Here is an 18,544-nt window from a genome sequence, read left to right as displayed (position 1 = left end):
CAATTCAGTTTTTGTGATGTGTATGCCGAGGAACTTAAAACTAGCTACCCTCTCCACTACTGTTCCATCGATGTGGATAGGGGGTGTTCCCTCTGCTGTTTCCTGAAGTCCACAATCATCTCCTTAGTTTTGTTGACGTTGAGTGTGAGGTTATTTTCCTGACACCACACTCCGAGGGCCCTCACCTCCTCCCTGTAGGCCGTCTCGTCGTTGTTGGTAATCAAGCCTACCACTGTTGTGTCGTCCGCAAACTTGATGATTGAGTTGGAGGCGTGCGTGGCCACGCAGTCGTGGGTGAACAGGGAGTACAGGAGAGGGCTCAGAACGCACCCTTGTGGGGCCCCCGTGTTGAGGATCAGCGGGGAGGAGATGTTGCCTACCCTCACCACCTGGGGGCGGCCCGTCAGGAAGTCCAGTACCCAGTTGCACAGGGCGGGGTCGAGACCCAGGGTCTCGAGCTTGGAGGGTACTATGGTGTTGAATGCCGAGCTGTAGTCGATGAACAGCATTCTCACATAGGTATTCCTCTTGTCCAGGTGGGTTAGGGCAGTGTGCAGTGTGGTTGAGATTGCAGTCTGTGGACCTATTTGGGCGGTAAGCAAATTGGAGTGGGTCTAGGGTGTCAGGTAGGGTGGAGGTGATATGGTCCTTGACTAGTCTCTCAAAGCACTTCATGATGACGGAAGTGAGTGCTACGGGGCGGTAGTCGTTTAGCTCAGTTACCTTAGCTTTCTTGGGAACAGGAACAATGGTGGCCCTCTTGAAGCATGTGGGAACAGCAGACTGGTATAGGGATTGATTGAATATGTCCGTAAACACACCGGCCAGCTGGTCTGCGCATGCTCTGAGGGCGCGGCTGGGGATGCCGTCTGGGCCTGCAGCCTTGCGAGGGTTAACACGTTTAAATGTCTTACTCACCAAAACTTTACAATGTTGAGTTTATATTTTTCATGATAGACATCGTGCAGTGTAGATCTTTGGGATCAATGCATTGTAAAGAATGAGAAGCACTTTTCAAATTAAACTGAACTTTATTTCAGAATCAACATACAAGAATTACAGAGCTCTTGAAAGGTGGCCTAACATCTTTATTATTGACGGAATCTTTCCCAGTACAAACCCAACATTTAACTTACTACCATCAGAGTGCTGCTTTAAAAGCAGAATCTAAATGAAATGTCTGTTACTTTCTTATGTAGCCATGTCTAGTCGTCAGTCAATAAAACATGATTTTACAGACTTTGGTCACTAGGTTTGAGTGTAGGAGTATGTTTTATAGTCCCTGTTTTAGTCCAGTTTGGTCTTACATTTTTTTGAGTCTCTCCTGTTTTAGTTAGAGAGCTTCTGTCTTCAGTGACTGGCCCAGAGAGGGAGGAATGTACTGAGGTGTGGGGTGACAGGGCACTGTCATGGTTTTAGGGGTTGTTGTTTAGGATCTGCCTGGGTCGCCCATACCCTGTCATGCCAGCCTGAGACGCCCCCTTATTGGTGCCCATCTGCAGGCCGATGACGCTCTTGCCTTCATTCAGCTGGTCCTCTGAGAAATCACGTCTGTTCTCCATCGATTTCCTGCAGACAGAAACAGTCATGTACACCACACTACATTTATAGTCACTGTTCATGTAAGCAAACGTTTCCCTTTGAGATCAGTTTAATGACAGGACAAGGAGGTTCTGACTCACTTATGGAACCAGTTGGGGTCGCCACGGTAAGTCCCATCATCCCTGGTGACAGCCAGGTTTCCCAGGGCCATCAGGGTCCTCTGGACAGCAGCCAGGTCTTTCCCTGCAGGCATGAATACACAGTAGATATTAATACACTTTAGTAAGAGGGAATGCAACTACTGTGCAGCATATTCTATGAAACAATGAATGTAGCTCCTTTAGACATGGTGAATAAGCAGCAATAGTATTTTAAATGCTCTGTAGAGCAGCTAGTTGAACTGAGGATAGACGTGATGTGTATTTGGTGTAACGTGGGAGGGTACAGCTGACGGCAGCTGGCTGGATGTACATACCCTCCCAGAGGTCGACTGTCTGGAACATGTCGGTCTTGGTGATGCCGTACTTCTCAGCCGCGTTGAGGAACTGGGAGATCTGCTCCATCTGTTTGAAGGCCATGCCTGAGCTCTGGATCTTCCTGATGGGCTTGTTCCCACTGGACAGGCTGTTGATCAGCTCACACAGCACCTGGAGAGGGGGAGACAGGGAGACAGGGAGAGGGTAGTCACTACCTGTGCAAGACTGGCAGACAAATTCAAGCAGACAGCTACCTCCACCCCCCTCCCACAAGGTATGAGAAAGAGGCACTCACACATCCGTCCTTGAGCCAGTTCTGCCAACCAGTCTTGCCTGCCTCGGGTTGGCCCACTCCGGCTCCACACTGGGCGATGATCCACTCGGTCAGCCTCTCCTCCAGATCCTGGTCATACTTCTTATCGATCTTACTCTGCACTTCACGGCTCAGACCGTAGGAGGGACCTTTGTTTGCCATGACTGTTCCTGCAAGGAGAGAGATTGTTTCAGATAGGGCAGGCAAACATTGGTGCGTTCTCTTTGTTGTAGGTAGTATTGACAATTCCATACACTTGAATTCCATAGAAGCTAACATAAGGTAAAGACAAAGTATCTAAGAGTGTAAAAGAATTGGCCTTACTCTAACCCATAGTGGTAAGATTTATTAGGATCCCCATTAGCTGCTGCTTACTTCCTGGGGTCCAAACAACCACAATAAAACAGCCTACATAATATACATCATACAAGATATTACTCCTTAAACAGCTTTAAAGATTGAATAACTGTTCAAAGGTATCATATTTCGACACAATAAGAATGTTCTTAACTAACTTGCCTAGTTAAATAAAGGTAAAATATAATTTTTAAAGCATTAAACATGCTTTCCAGAGCGAGGTAAAACCCTAATGCATCGGCAGCTTAAAACCATGGCTCACCTGGGTTACAATACAACCTAGTGAAAACAATTTGGGCACACCTATTTAAATGGCAGGTGACCTAATTACCAGGGATGAAATCAGCTGTGTCAGTTAGCCACATCATTACTGCTTAGCCATTATAAATAAAGAAATGATTAAACACATGACCACAATTTGCTGTAGAGGTTTGATATGGTGGACAAGTAAACTGTGGAAGTGACTGACTGAATAAATACATACACAAAACACAACTTGATCTTAAATAAATAACTTGAAGAAATATATATACTTTGCGTAAATATGATAAACCAGAAATGTCTGTAGGTGAGGAGCAACTTCCTCACATAGAGAATTCCATGAATACTGTGATAGGTTGTCTATATGTGTAACAGTGGCAGTGTAACTATTTTTGGTTTTGTCTTGGCTCAACAGGGACACTTAATAGATGGAACAGGACTCACATTCATGTCCCTGGCCTGCCGACACCCTCAAAACTGGCCCTGAGCCAAAACAAATAGATCCATAATCAGAGTCTGGTGATCTCTTTCTCTGTCTGTGTGTGTGTATGTGTGCAGATATATTTGTCAGGCCCTCTGATCTGGAGTTCAGAACTTATAACAGAGACCCTAAATGCCTACCAACTTGAAGACTAATATGCTAGGGGAGCACATAGTAGTGGGGTCTCCAGAGTGGCGCAGCGGTCTAAGGCACTGCATCTCAGTGCTAGAGGCGTCACCACCGACTCTGGTTCGATCCTGGGCTGTATCTCAACCGGGCCGTGATCGGGAGTCCTATAGAGCGGCACACAATTGGCCCAGCGTCGTCTGAGTTAGGGGAGGGTTTGGCTGGGTTAGGCTGTCATTGTGAATAAGGATTTGTTCTTAACTGATTTTACCTGGTTAAATTAAAAAAATAAACATGGCCATAGTACAGACCACAAGATGGAGACTTCAAATCTATACCTAATTCTTGGACTGTAGAATTGAAAAGTCTCAGCTCCTGTGATGGTATCTTGAATCATTACTATCACTGAACATCTCAGAGCTGAGGATCAAAGGTTAATGTCATCTCTCTGTGAGCCTGCTGCTCTCATAGGCTCCTAGCTGCTTCCTGTCCTCCCCGGCCACACCCTGCTGTCTACATCCTGTTTGGCTTAGTCCTCCCAGCTGGCTCTCCTCTGTCACTTCCTTCCTTTCTCACTGGGGTAGTTTTTACAGTTAACCTTCATAGACATACTCACTCTGATATGTGTATTGATTCTTCTGCGTATTAGTGCCCAACAAAGGACACTGTGGCAAACGGCAAACCCTATGCCCCAGTCAATACTATGCAACGTCTGTAAATGCACAGAGTATAATGCTAGCTAGATGAGATTGTTAGGCTAAATGTCTACATCCACAATTACCTTATGATCTTACTGTATGTCTCAAAGTGAGGAATACTGAACATCCCCTCTGAACAGGACATTGTTCAAAGGATGACTCATGTTGCTCCATGGTGAGTAAAACGTATGAGATATTAGTAAGAGAAATTATCACGAGCAGCTAGAATTACATTTACATTTACATTTAAGTCATTTAGCAGACGCTCTTATCCAGAGCGACTTACAAATTGGTGCATTCACCTTATGACATCCAGTGGAACAGCCACTTTACAATAGTGCATCTAAATATTTTAAGGGGGGAGGGGGTGAGAAGGATTACTTTATCCTATCCTAAGTATTCCTTAAAGAGGTGGGGTTTCAGGTGTCTCCGGAAGGTGGTGATTGACTCCGCTGTCCTGGCGTCGTGAGGAGTTTGTTCCACCATTGGGGAGCCAGAGCAGCGAACAGTTTTGACTGGGCTGAGCGGGAACTGTACTTCCTCAGTGGTAGGGAGACGAGCAGGCCAGAGGTGGATCAGTGCCCTTATTTGGGTGTAGGGCCTGATCAGAGCCTGGAGGTACTGAGGTGCCGTTCCCCTCACAGCTCCGTAGGCAAGCACCATGGTCTTGTAGCGGATGCGAGCTTCAACTGGAAGCCAGTGGAGAGAGCAGCGGGGTGACGTGAGAGAACTTGGGAAGGTTGAACACTAGACGGGCTGCGGCGTTCTGGATGAGTTGTAGGGGTTTAATGGCACAGGCAGGGAGCCCAGCCAACAGCGAGTTGCAGTAATCCAGACGGGAGATGACAAGTGCCTGGATTAGGACCTGCGTCGCTTCCTGTGTGAGGCAGGGTCGTACTCTGCGGATGTTGTAGAGCATGAACCTACAGGAACGTGCCACCGTCTTGATGTTAGTTGAGAACGACAGGGTGTTGTCCAGGATCACACCAAGGTTCTTAGCGCTCTGGGAGGAGGACACAATGGAGTTGTCAACCGTGATGGCGAGATCATGGAACGGGCAGTCCTTCCCGGGAGGAAGAGCAGCTCCGTCTTAAGTTCAGCTTGAGGTGGTGATCCGTCATCCACACTGATATGTCTGCCAGACATGCAGAGATGCGATTCGCCACCTGGTCATCAGAAGGGGGAAAGGAGAAGATTAATTGTGTGTCGTCTGCATAGCAATGATAGGAGAGACCATGTGAGGTTATGACAGAGCCAAGTGACTTGGTGTATAGCGAGAATAGGAGAGGGCCTAGAACAGAGCCCTGGGGGACACCAGTGGTGAGAGCGCGTGGTGAGGAGACAGATTCTCGCCACGCCACCTGGTAGGAGCGACCTGTCAGGTAGGACGCAATCCAAGCGTGGGCCGCGCCAGAGATGCCCAACTCGGAGAGGGTGGAGAGGAGGATCTGATGGTTCACAGTATCGAAGGCAGCCGATAGGTCTAGAAGGATGAGAGCAGAGGAGAGAGAGTTAGCTTTAGCGGTGCGGAGCGCCTCCGTGATACAGAGAAGAGCAGTCTCAGTTGAATGACTAGTCTTGAAACCTGACTGATTTGGATCAAGCAGGTCATTCTGAGAGAGATAGCGGGAGAGCTGACCAAGGACGGCACGTTCAAGAGTTTTGGAGAGAAAAGAAAGAAGGGATACTGGTCTGTAGTTGTTAACATCGGAGGGATCGAGTGTAGGTTTTTTCAGAAGGGGTGCAACTCTCGCTCTCTTGAAGACGGAAGGGACGTAGCCAGCGGTCAGGGATAAGTTGATGAGCGAGGTGAGGTAAGGGAGAAGGTCTCCGGAAATGGTCTGGAGAAGAGAGGAGGGGATAGGGTCGAATTAACAGCAACATCCTCCCCTCTCCTCTTCACTTGCCTCTAAAGTAAACATTCAGGTATCAGTTATCAAACCACATTGATTCATGCTATCACAACAGTATTCAATCAGGTCTTGTGGCTGCTAAGAGGGGGACGGTTCATAAGAATGGCTAGAATGGATCAAATGGAATGGCGAACACATACAATATAAACCATGTGTTTGATACCATTCCACTCATTCCGCTCCAGCCATTACCACAAGCACGTCCTCCCCAATTAAGGTGCCACCAACCTCCTGTGCTGTATAGGGGTATCAACAAGCAAAAGAAAAGGACAAGCAATTTAATCATGCCTTAATACTGTGTTTGGAAAGGAGGTGGAGGCACTGCTTGAGTGCATATGTCAATGTCAGTGTGTGTGTGTAGGAGCATAGTTGTATTTGAAGACAGGCCCAATATGACACTGTAGCATGCAGGTACACGTCTGTTCTTTCACAGAGCTTGTAAGTGATGTTTGAAATGGCACTGGCAAACCAGGCTACAGTGAAACTGGAGAGCACATTCTCTTCCTTAAGCACCTCAATGCTCTGCTTCCTGTTTTTGTGCAGAGTGAGAGAAACATCTGTGAGAGATCCTCTATGATCTCTCTGGCCTTAGCAACGACACACACACACACACACACACACACACACACACACACACACACACACGCACGCACGCACGCACGCACGCACACGCACACACGCACGCACACACACACACACACACACACACACACACACACACACACACACACAAAGATTGATTGTGTCTAATATAGAATCCAAGACAGAATTTCAGATTGGCCATGCTTGCATTTTATTTGTGCAATCCATTGTGTTAATAATTCTGTTTTGGCCGGGCCACAACTATCTTGATTCTTTCACAAGAGGTTTGTAAGTGTTTCTCAATATGAGTGGTTGCATGCACTACCGTACTGTTTGTGACAGTTGTTAGCATTTATTGATGTTGGTCAGCTCTAACACAGAGAAAGCATTACTTCCTAATCCTAATTCACTAGCTGTCATCCAGTAGCTAATGACTCCCAGACCAGAGCTATAAGAGCTAATAGCTAATAGTTTCATGTCAGTGTCTCTCCACACCCAGAGAAAAGCAGAGCAGTGTAGGGTTATTACTAGATATGTTATATGGGATTTAGAGGAAGGTCCTGTTGTTCTCTTATCTGTCCCACTAGTTATGTCACAACCAGAGTTTGTAACAGGACGTGACATTCAAATTAGTATGATATGTTACGTTTGGTCTGGTTACGTAAAACGAAAGGTTACTTAAAGCTGTAATATGTAACTTTTGGGGCGATATGAGTTATAGATCTGTCATTCTCATTGAAAACAAGTCTAAGAAGCGGTAGATTGGTTCTATGTGCTCTATTTCTATGCTTCCCGTTTTCTAGTTTATTTTTGCATCTTTTACTTTTGGTTTTGTACACCAGCTTGCTGAAAATACAATATTTTCGGTGAAGGAAAACATATTTCACAGCTGTTTAGATGGTACAATGATTCTCTACACTATACTTGCTTGTTTAGTCACATATACTGTCATTAGGCTAACTATTATAATTTTAGCAACCAGGAATTGGAGGAGCGATTTCTGCATAGTACATCTTGAAGGCAAAAACAAGAGTAGGGTGGTTGGTCAGGGTCTATATTTTTTACAAATTAAGGCATATATATTGTATATATGTACATTTTTCTAAACATTTTCCATCCGAAACATTTGGAATAAGCAAAGGCTTTGAATTCTGGTCAAACAGATGGAAAAGTGATCTTAGAAAACATTTAGTATAATTTTTTAAAGGTTTTAGAAATACATCTAAGCACAATAATGTTGATGTAAAGACTCCTGAAAACTAATACCAACAATTACATTTAGTTTTGCTGAATTTTTCTTGTCATTCTGTTACCAAAAACCCAGATATATTTAACATGTTTTCTAATTTCTCTCCCTCGTGATGGGGGAGGGTAATGAAATTAAACAGAATTAACAAGTATAGGTCAACCTACTAAATCATTAGAGTTTTGACTGATAACATTTGGTTTAGGATGTATTAAGTGATTAAAACACATCTTTCGGTTACCAAATCAAACATCAGTAACAGAATGACTGCAACTTAAATGGCTACAAGGGAAGTTCTTTACTGTCCTCTCTTCCACTGGCATACTGTTAAATTCAGCTCATAACTGTTTTCTTTCTCTTTCTGTCGTCTGGTGGTCAAAGCAAGAGTGTGAAAACAGTCTGGACAACCGCTCCCTCTTTCCTTTTCTGCAGTTAACATCACCTCTCCTGGCTCTTACTGACACCTTCCCATGAGCCCCCTCTCTTTCCATTCACTGTAACCAGCCCTCACTGTAACCAGCCCTCACTGTAACCAGCCCTCACTGTAATCACCCTCTCAGCACCGACCAACACCAGGTGTCCTTGGAAGTTGGAAAGTAGTGCAAGTTCAAATTTGGTCAGTCCAAATCTGAACCAATCTGTTTCACAAGTTTGGACAGTACAGTACAGTAGAGCACACTAGAGTGCAGTATAATTGACTGTGTTGTAGTGTACTGTACTATGCTTTGCTGTGCTGTACTGTACTCTACTGTGCTGCACTGTGATGTCCAAACTTATGAAGCACAGATGTCTATGATTGGTACAGCTTGGGTCTTGCTTGGGGGCGGAGCTCATTAGTATAATAGGCAGTGTGTAGAATAATACCCAAACATGCAACGGATTATTTGACATGTTTCTACCTTTGTGTACTTATTCAGCCACCTAAGCCACACTGTTCACTCTGCTACCGCCTAGCAAACAGTGCCGGAGCATCGGCTTTCAGATCAACAGAGATAGCTTCTAACCCAAGCCATAAGAATGCTAAATAGAGATACAACTGCTAAATGCAGTGGCTTCAGAAAGTATTCATACCCCTTGACTTATTCCACATTCTTGTGTTACAGCCTGAGTTCAAAATAGATTCAATATTTTTTTCTCATTCATCTACACACAATATCCTCTAATGACAAAGTGGAAACCTGATGTAAACCAAATGTATTGAACATGAAATTCAGAAATATCTCATTTACATAAATATTCACACACCTGAGTCAATACTTTGAAGAGGCACTTTTGGCAGCTGTGAGTCTTTCTGGGTAAGTCTCTAAGAGCTTTCTACATCTGTATCTTTGTAGGGACTGGGTGTATTGATACACCATCCAAAGTGTCATTAATAACTTCACCATGCTTAAAAGGATATTCAATGTCTGTTTTTTAATCCATCTACCAATAGGGGACCTTCTTTGCGAGGCATTGGAAAACCTCCCTGGTCTTTGTGTTTGAATCTGTGTTTGAAATTCACTGCTCGACTGAGGGACCTTACAGATAATTGTATGTGTGGGGTTCAGAGATGAGGTAGTCATTCAACAATCATGTTAAACACCATTATTGCACATAGAGTCCATGCAACTTATTCTGTGACTTGTTAAGCAAATGTATACTCCTGAGCTTAGTTAGGCCATAACAAAGGGGTTGAATATTTATTGACTCAAGACCTTTCATCTTTTCCTTTTTAATGAATTTAAAACCATTTTCTAAAAACATACATAATTAAAAACATAAAAACACAATACTTTAACATTATTGCATGTAGGCCAGTGACAAAAACATCTCAATGTAATCTATTTTAAATTCATGCTGTAACACAACAAAATGTGGAAAAAGTCCAGGGATGTGAATACTTTAGGAAGGCACTGTAGTTAATTAAATGGTGACCCACTCACAAGACTGCACACTCACAAGACTATATATACACCCTATACAGTATACACACTCACTCACACACAAAAACCACACACATCCACATACTGTACACTACATACGGACAGACACGAATACCGACACATGCAAACACACACATACACACTTTCACACTCATCATATGCTGCTGATCTGTTCTTTATTCTTACTCGTATTCTTATCTATCCTGATGCCTAGTCACGTTACCCTGCCTTTATGTACATATCTACTTCAAATACCTTATTCTTATCTATCCTGATGCCTAGTCACTTTACCCTGCCTTTATGTACATATCTACTTCAAATACCTTATTCTTATCTATCCTGATGCCTAGTCACTTTACCCTGCCTTTATGTACATATCTACCTCAAATACCTTATTCTTATCTATCCTGATGCCTAGTCACTTTACCCTGCCTTTATGTACATATCTACCTCAAATACCTTATTCTTATCTATCCTGATGCCTAGTCACGTTACCCTGCCTTTATGTACATATCTACCTCAAATACCTTATTCTTATCTATCCTGATGCCTAGTCACGTTACCTTGCCTTTATGTACATATCTACCTCAAATACCTTATTCTTATCTATCCTGATGCCTAGTCACTTTACCCTGCCTTTATGTACATATCTACCTCAAATACCTTATTCTTATCTATCCTGATGCCTAGTCACTTTACCCTGCCTTTATGTACATATCTACCTCAAATACCTTATTCTTATCTATCCTGATGCCTAGTCACTTTACCCTGCCTTTATGTACATATCTACCTCAAATACCTTATTCTTATCTATCCTGATGCCTAGTCACGTTACCCTGCCTTTATTTACATATCTACCTCAAATACCTTATTCTTATCTATCCTGATGCCTAGTCACTTTACCCTGCCTTTATGTACATATCTACCTCAAATACCTTATTCTTATTTATCCTGATGCCTAGTCACGTTACCCTGCCTTTATGTGCATATCTACCTCAAATACCTTATTCTTATCTATCCTGATGCCTAGTCACTTTACCTTGACTTTATGTACATATCTAGCTCAAATACCTTGTACCTTTGCACATCGATCTGGTACTGGTACTGCTACTCCCTGTATATAGCTTCAATCTTGTGTATTCTATTCCTCTTATTTATGTATTTTTTACTCTGCATCGTTGGGAAGGGCTCGTCATCGAGCATTTCACGGTACAGTCTGCACCCGTTGTGTTCGGCGCATGTGATAAATAACATTTGATTTGATGCAGGATGCATCACCATGAAGACAATGACATTCAGAATTATGCATTTCTGTATAGTACAGATCAGGGACCCATGATGTCATTCTGTTAACGGGTGTTTATCCACTTCACCTACAGTAGTTCAATAACCAGAGTAGATTTTTTCTCAAATTCAAGGTGTCGTATCATAGCTGACACCCAATTCTGTCTGCAGACATCTTTGAATCTTAATTCAGAGTAGATATTTATTTGAACAGAGTTTTGGGAAAATGTGATCACATAAAAAAACGGAGGGAGATTTTACCGTCACTCTGTTACCAAACTGTACATCCGCACTGTTCTTCGAGTAGATGTGTTTTTGTAAGATTTTCTGTGGAAATTGTTAAAAGTAGTCCTTTTGCATAGAGTTGTGTGGTTTGTTTAACTTTGCAATCAATGGTTTTTGTTTGGCATACATTGAAAGGTAAAAGTCGGAGTCTCCACGTCATTCTCTTGCCATGGAATTGCCCGACAACAACCCTTGTAAATATCATCATAAATACCCGATTCTGCTCTAACCAATCTGAAGGGCTGTTTCTCAATCTGATGATCTGCCTCAGAGCACTGTTGTAGCATGCCCAGAGAGGATCCGCCTTCAGCTCAGTACAGAGTAGTGATGGACATTCCGAGTATTTTCAGTGAGCCGGCTCATTTGTCTCCGTTCAAAAAGAGACGTTAATTTGCCTTCTTCAGTAGCACTTAAACGTGTACCTGAAACCATGAAAAAAACTGCAAATGTAAAGCCTACATAGATGCCTGCCATTATGTCAGGTCGTGACGTGAGTTCATATACATTTTTACCTGACCAAATTATTACATGGCCTGCCATTCTTTTTACACACTCCAAAAATGTGTTTGAACAAGAATGTGTTATCTGCAGATAATCGTTATCTGGACCTCAAAAAGCTGTAGTAACAGAATGCAAATCAGGGGGCCGACGTTCAAATAGAACCGTTTTTTTTGTGATTGACGCATCACTAGTACAGGCACACATCATTGGCTGGATCAGGCCTTCTCAACATGGAGGCTCTTGATTGGCTGATGAGGACTGTTATGGGTTAATGGCAGGGGCAGTTAGATTACTACAGATACTCCTAACCTTCCCAAACCTCACTCAAACCTTATAGAAAGTTTCTAACAGGTTCTATAAACTGTGTGAAAAGCCTTGGGTTAAATCTGTGTGCTGCGTCAAAGAACCGGAATACATCCACGTGTGATTGAGAGTTCATAAATCTGTTTACTGCACTTTTCCCCAGGAAGGGAAAAGAGGAAGGAGAGGAGGGCTGCTAGCATAGTCTGCTATTGTATATGCATGGAGTGGGAGGAGGGGGGCAGGATAGAGCTGTTGGCTCCTGACAAGGCCCTCTGCTACAGGCTCAGACCAGGCTTCTCAAAACAACAGTCTGCCCTTACTCAGCCTGTAAAGCCATTTGTACCTCCTATTACCCAATATGTGCTCTGTGTCCTCATTCAAACATGGCTCAGCCATTGCTGTTACAGGTGACTTTATTACAGGGATGTGAAACAGAGTGTGAAAGCTACTCGGGTCACTGCACAAAAGATCCAGCATTCAATGTTTCCAAAGCAACTTGTAAATGTCATGTCACAGTGTTTAAACACTTAAACATCCCTCACATATAAGGTTTGACTCCCACACCACAGCTACACTAATCTAGTCTGGTACCGGCAGATAGACAGGGAATGAAGAGGAACCATGTATTACACAACACTCTCTGACCGCATGTTGAGATAGATAGCCATTTCTCCATCTCAAAGATACAGTACATACATCATGAGAAAGAAAGCCCCTATATCATTCCATTTGTCTTGCATGGAGCTGCCGGTTTTAAAAAGGGGTGTAGCTAGTGTGTGCAGCCAGGTCTCCCGTGATACAAGTCAGTATTCGACGTTGGGAGATGACGTGGAAACCGGCCACTCGGGGCAACAGTGAGCGTTGTTACCTTCAAGTAGATTTTGGTTTAGCTAGGGTGTTGTGGAAGGGGATGGTGGATGGGTGTCAGCATCTGCTTCTGATTCCAAAGGTTGGAAGTTTGAATCTGGTGTTTTGAGATTTTTGTTCTAAGCCTATCCCAAACCTTAACGCTTACCTTAACCATTTGGAGTTAATGCCTAACCTTAAGATTTCTGAGTTAATGCCTAAACTTAACCTTAAACACTTCGAAAACACTTTGGAACCTTAAACACTTCGAGCTAGTTGAATGTGTGTGAGAGTGCTGAGAGCAGGACTTGATAAGAAGCAGGATCTGATGATGCAGGATCTGATAGTGAACAGGATCCATCTGATAGAGCCTCTCTGGGCAGAGTGAAGAGAGACTTGTACGCATGAACTGAGGACAATTCCATGGTAACAAATTGATGCTTACACTCACATTTTTCACTGTAAAATGTATGCCAAACAAAAACCAATGCTTGCAAAGTTAAACAAAACATACAACTGTATGCACAAAGGCCTCTTTTAACAATTTCCACTGAAAATTTTACAAAAACACATTTACTTGTAGAACAGATGCAAAGTTTGGTAACAGAATGACGGCACAAACAGCACAAACCTTCATTATTTTACCAAACTTTGCATCTGCATAAGTACTAAAAGTTCAATAAAAAGTGAAAAAAAGTGAAAAATCTGAGTCACAGCATCATTCTGTTATTGTGGAATGAATTAATGAATTAGATACATGCCATGCAGAGATGGCATGAGAGAGGGCAGGATGTGTGTGAGTCAGGGGAGACCATCTTCCTCAGTGAATTTCATAAAAATAATCATATTGAAACATTTAAAAAGTTGTAATTTTTAGATAAAACTATGCTAAATATATTCACATCACCAAATAATGGATTAAAACAGCACTCTGTAGGGTAGCACCATGGTGTAGCCGGAGGACAGCTAGCTTCCGTCCTCCTCTGGGTACATTGACTTCAATACAAAACCTAGGAGGCTCATGGTTCTCACCCCTTCCATAGACTTACACAGGAATTATCAAGGGGACGTCCTCCAACCTATCAGAGCTCTTGCAGGATGAACTGACATGTCCATCCAATCAAAGGATCAGCAAATTAATCTAGTAGTGAAAGCATAAGCTACAGCTAGCTAGCACTGCAGTGCATAACATGTGGTGAGTAGTCGACTCAAAGAGAGAGAAAGACAATAGTTGAACAGTTTTGAACAACTTAATGTCTTCAAAAATGAAGGAGAAACAGAAAAAAATGAAGGAGACTTTCACTTACTTAGCTGACATATGCAGCTAGCTAGTTTATCCTACTCAAACACCCAGCTCAAACAGAGGGATGCTATGTTAGCTAAATGGCTATGACTATCCAACACAACATTGGGACTCTTCCAAGTCAAGGGAAACTTTTGGTTTTACTAGTTTATGGCCACCAGGCCCGCTGGTGTAACTGCTTACTGACTGTACTGCATGATTGTAGTAGGTTTACTAACTCATTAGTTCTATTAGCTATGTTGACTATGATTTTACTTTAGCTAATATGGTGACAACGATGAAGGCTGTGTGTAGCGGTTATGAGATGGTTTGTCTTGGAAAGGTTTTTTCACCTGGTCACATTCATTGAAGTCCACAGGTGAAGGGGAAAAGGTGAGAGGAGGAGCGCGCATAGATGTGAAAAGGAATACAACGTGGCTGCCATGAAAGTGATCTGTGCTTTCCCGACAACACAGCTCTTAGCTCCCTCAGTAGATGCCTACTGGATAACTTATTTGTATTGCTTTTAATCTTTTTAAATGAATTTATCTTATTAACACTTTGTTCTAGCTAGCTATTTGTGTAGGTAGCTATCAAGTAAACACAATTTTGTGTATTCATTCCGCTGATTCTGTTGAAAAATGTTTCTAAATGGAAGCAAACTGAAAAAAACTAGGATACACATACCTGAAATTGTCCAATAGAAACTCTTGTTTGCAACTGTTGGACTAATGGCTAGATGCAGGCCAGAGTGTACAAGGCAGTATTGAATGTGTCAATGTCTGTCACCTCAAATATTTCTCTCGACCTGTTGTATGTTTCATTCATAAGCTAGGTTGTAGCAACCTTGTGATGGAATTAGGGAAAAGTTTAATATCATGTAGTAACCTAAAATAATCAATGGTACATTGAGCTGGGTGAATGGAATATGAATGACAGTCATCCAATATGCTGTAATAGAAATAAGGCCATGCTCATTATTATTTTGAGTACGGCACCGACCGCCACTGGTGTGTGTGTGTGTGTGTGTGTGTGTGTGTGTGTGTGTGTGTGTGTGTGTGTGTGTGTGTGTGTGTGTGTGTGTGTGTGTGTGTGTGTGTGTGTGTGTGTGTGTGTGTGTGTGTGTGTGTGTGTGTGTGTGTGTTTAGAGGCTGAATATAAAAAGATGAAGGTGTACCCCATGTGAGTATGTCTACAGCCTTTTCGCCCTCTCTCTCATCCATGTAATCCTCAAATAGACTCAGTAGCAACTTATCAAGCATGCTAGAGAAAGTTCTAGACACCATTTTGACAATGTCTGATACACCAGGAAATGTAACAGTATGAATAAGAGACAAATATGTTAAGAAGGAGCCAGGTATGTACTTACAGTGTTTAGTTGGGAGCAGCTTTAGTTGTTCAGATGCGTGCAAGTGGCTTTGGGCCTGTGTTTCTGTGAGCTGGTGTAAAATAGTTCCTCTCGTCTCCTTTACAACAGAGTACAGAGTCTGCTCTCAGGGAGTGCCGGCTTAAAAAGAACAAACACGTTTGTCTTAAATGACTTCACCACATTCAAGAGAAAAAGCGAGTGAGAGAGAAAGAGGGGAGGAGGGGACAGAAGGGGAGGAGGAAACCACAACCTTAAAAGGATATGGACTTTTTTCTCTCTAGATTTTTCGATGAGCTTCTAGTCCTCTTATTTCATTCTATGACACATCTTTTTATTTTCTCTCTCTTTTCACCCCTGTAAGTGTACCTCCTTATTTGGGAGAAGGACGGGGAGTGAGAGGGCCGCTGCCAAAGGGGTTGGTTTGGTCAGCTTGAGGAATTCTCCAAATATCTCCATCTACCACTTTGTCTAGAGAACAGACGGAGGGAGGGAAAGAGGGATGAATGAGGAATAAAGTAGAGAGTACGGTGGTTTAAGGAGACCAGGGGGAGGGAGATGCTTTCAGTAATTAGAGAGCGTAAGGAAGGAGGCACTTCTAGGGGGAAGTTGACTTTATTGCCTCTATATTAATATTTAGTTATTTGTGGTTTATGAAGTCTTTCATAAAAGGTAAAAGAAAATGTCTGGTAGCCATGGAATGTACTTATGTTCCGTGAGAGAAGTACAGTACGATAAGTACCTAAGTGAGAGCTTGAGCAAATGAGAGGAATCATAATGTCAGTCAAAGTGCAAATACTGCTGATTTGATTTGCTTTGTTGGGTGTTTAGTTAAATTCCTTATCCTTTGTTGAACGTTTCCCTGGTTCTAAAGAACATAAACCCTAATCACATATAAACACACCCATGCCAGTGGTATATGACAGCATTACAGACACACTCTAATTACTGACAGCATCAAAGCTGGGACCGAGAGACTGAAAAACAGCCTCTATCTCAAGGCCTATAGACTGTTAAACAGCCGTCACTAACAATGAGTGGCTGCTGCCAACATACTGACTCAAATCTCTAGCCACTTTAATAATTAATAATTGGATGTAATAAATGTATCAATAGTCACTTTAAACAATGCCAATTTATATAATGTTAACATACCCTACATTACTCATCTCATATATATATACTGTACTCTATACCATCTACTGCATCCTGCCTATGCCGTTCGGCCATCGCTCGTCCATATAATTATATGTATATATTCTTATTATTCCCTTTACATTTGTAGGTATAGGGCAGTTGTTGCGAATTTGTTAGATTACTTATTAGATATTACTGTACTGTCAGAACTAGAAGCACAAGAATTTCCCTACACTCGCATTAACATCTGCTAACCATGTGTATGTGACCAATAAAATTTGATTTGACACACACAATCACACAATCACACCCTCAACAGCCTTGGTGGGGCATTCTATAGCTTGAGAAGCCATTGAGGTTAAACATTGACATCACAGAGTGCATCACTGGGAAGAGTCAGCTTTAGTATGAAGTAACTGTCTGACCTCAAAGGTCATTCCAAGGAAAGTTATTGGGTAATGTTGTATCAGAGGCTACTCTGTGTAGAGGTGCCATGTGTGATTTGTCTATATTGCCTATTGTTCTCCATTCATGGGCACCAGACTGAAAAAGATCTCTTTAGCCACCAGGCCTTGGGCTACTGAGCTAGTAAAACAACCAAATTGTTTAATGGAAGTCCTTACCCCATCCTAAACTGAATTGGTCCACTGAAGACCCTAATTATTCTGATTAGATATTCCAGCTTTCCTGGGTTGGCTCAGGGCATAGTCTTGATCTATTTACAGTGTATTTGTGAATGTAGCTTATTGTAACAAAGGTTACTGATGGGCATTTGTATGCATAGTTCTGGAAGCCATACTCCTGAGGTACTGACCTGTTACACCCTCTACAACCACTGTGATCATTATTTGACCCTGCTGGGTATCTATGAATGTTTGAACATCTTGAAGAACAATCTGTTCTTAAATGGCCATGTATAATGTTATAATCTCCACCCGGCACAGCCAGAATAGGAACGGCCACCCCTCAGAGCATGGTTCCTCTTCAGGTTTCTTCCTAGCGTCCTGCCTTCCAAGAGATTATTTTCCTAGCTACCCTGCTTCTACATCTGCATTGCTTTCTGTTTGGGGTTTGAGGCTGGGTTTCTGTATAGCACTTTGTGACATCTGCTGGTGTAAAAAGGGCTTTATAAATACATTTGATTGATTGATTGATTGAAATGATCCTATATAAGGCAGAGGATGACGGACAGACAGGTTGAGGGGAAGGGGGAAAATGACGGACAGACAGGTTGAGGGGAAGGGGGAAAATGACGGACAGACAGGTTGAGGGGAAGGGGGAAAATGACGGACAGACAGGTTGAGGGGAAGGGGGAAATTGACGGACATACAGGTTGAGGGGAAGGGGGAAAATGACGGACAGACAGATTGAGGGGAAGGGGGAAAATGACGGACAGAGAGGTTGAGGGGAAGGGGGAAAATGACGGACAGACAGGTTGAGGGGAAGGGGGAAAATGACGGACAGACAGGTTGAGGGGAATGGGAAAAATGACGGACAGACAGGTTGAGGGGAAGGGGGAAAATGACGGACAGACAGGTTGAGGGGAAGGGGGAAAATGACGGACAGACAGGTTGAGGGGAAGGGAGAAATGCAAAGGTAGAGGAAAGATAAGCAAACAGTGTG

At 42.9% G+C, this 18,544-nt stretch overlaps 1 protein-coding gene across 1 annotated transcript; it reads right to left on the bottom strand.

The window, feature by feature from the left end:
- Positions 1-1,011: 1,011 nt before the first annotated feature.
- Positions 1,012-15,958, bottom strand: LOC124009348 (transgelin-2-like). Its single transcript, XM_046321058.1, has 5 exons — positions 15,788-15,958; positions 2,314-2,501; positions 2,018-2,189; positions 1,683-1,785; positions 1,012-1,569 (listed from the first exon to the last, which is right to left on the bottom strand). The coding sequence occupies exons 2-5, from the start codon at positions 2,491-2,493 to the stop codon at positions 1,416-1,418; spliced, it is 609 nt and encodes a 202-aa protein (XP_046177014.1). The 5' UTR covers positions 2,494-2,501; positions 15,788-15,958; the 3' UTR covers positions 1,012-1,415.
- Between the last annotated feature and the right edge of the window lie 2,586 nt (positions 15,959-18,544).

Source organism: Oncorhynchus gorbuscha, linkage group LG02, assembly GCF_021184085.1.
Source record: "Oncorhynchus gorbuscha isolate QuinsamMale2020 ecotype Even-year linkage group LG02, OgorEven_v1.0, whole genome shotgun sequence".
Taxonomy (NCBI): Eukaryota; Metazoa; Chordata; class Actinopteri; order Salmoniformes; family Salmonidae; genus Oncorhynchus; species Oncorhynchus gorbuscha.
This window is presented reverse-complemented; position numbering and strand designations above follow the sequence as displayed.

What these genes read in the sequence shown, in the direction of transcription:
- LOC124009348 (XM_046321058.1), bottom strand. Translation starts at nt 2,493, where the DNA reads ATGGCAAACAAAGGTCCCTCCTACGGTCTGAGCCGTGAAGTGCAGAGT. An exon ending in GACAGTCGACCTCTGGGAGG is followed by an intron (nt 1,786 to 2,017) that starts GTATGTACATCC and finishes TCATGCCTGCAG; the next exon opens with GGAAAGACCTGGCTGCTGTC. An exon ending in GACCCCAACTGGTTCCATAA is followed by an intron (nt 1,570 to 1,682) that starts GTGAGTCAGAAC and finishes TTCTGTCTGCAG; the next exon opens with GAAATCGATGGAGAACAGAC.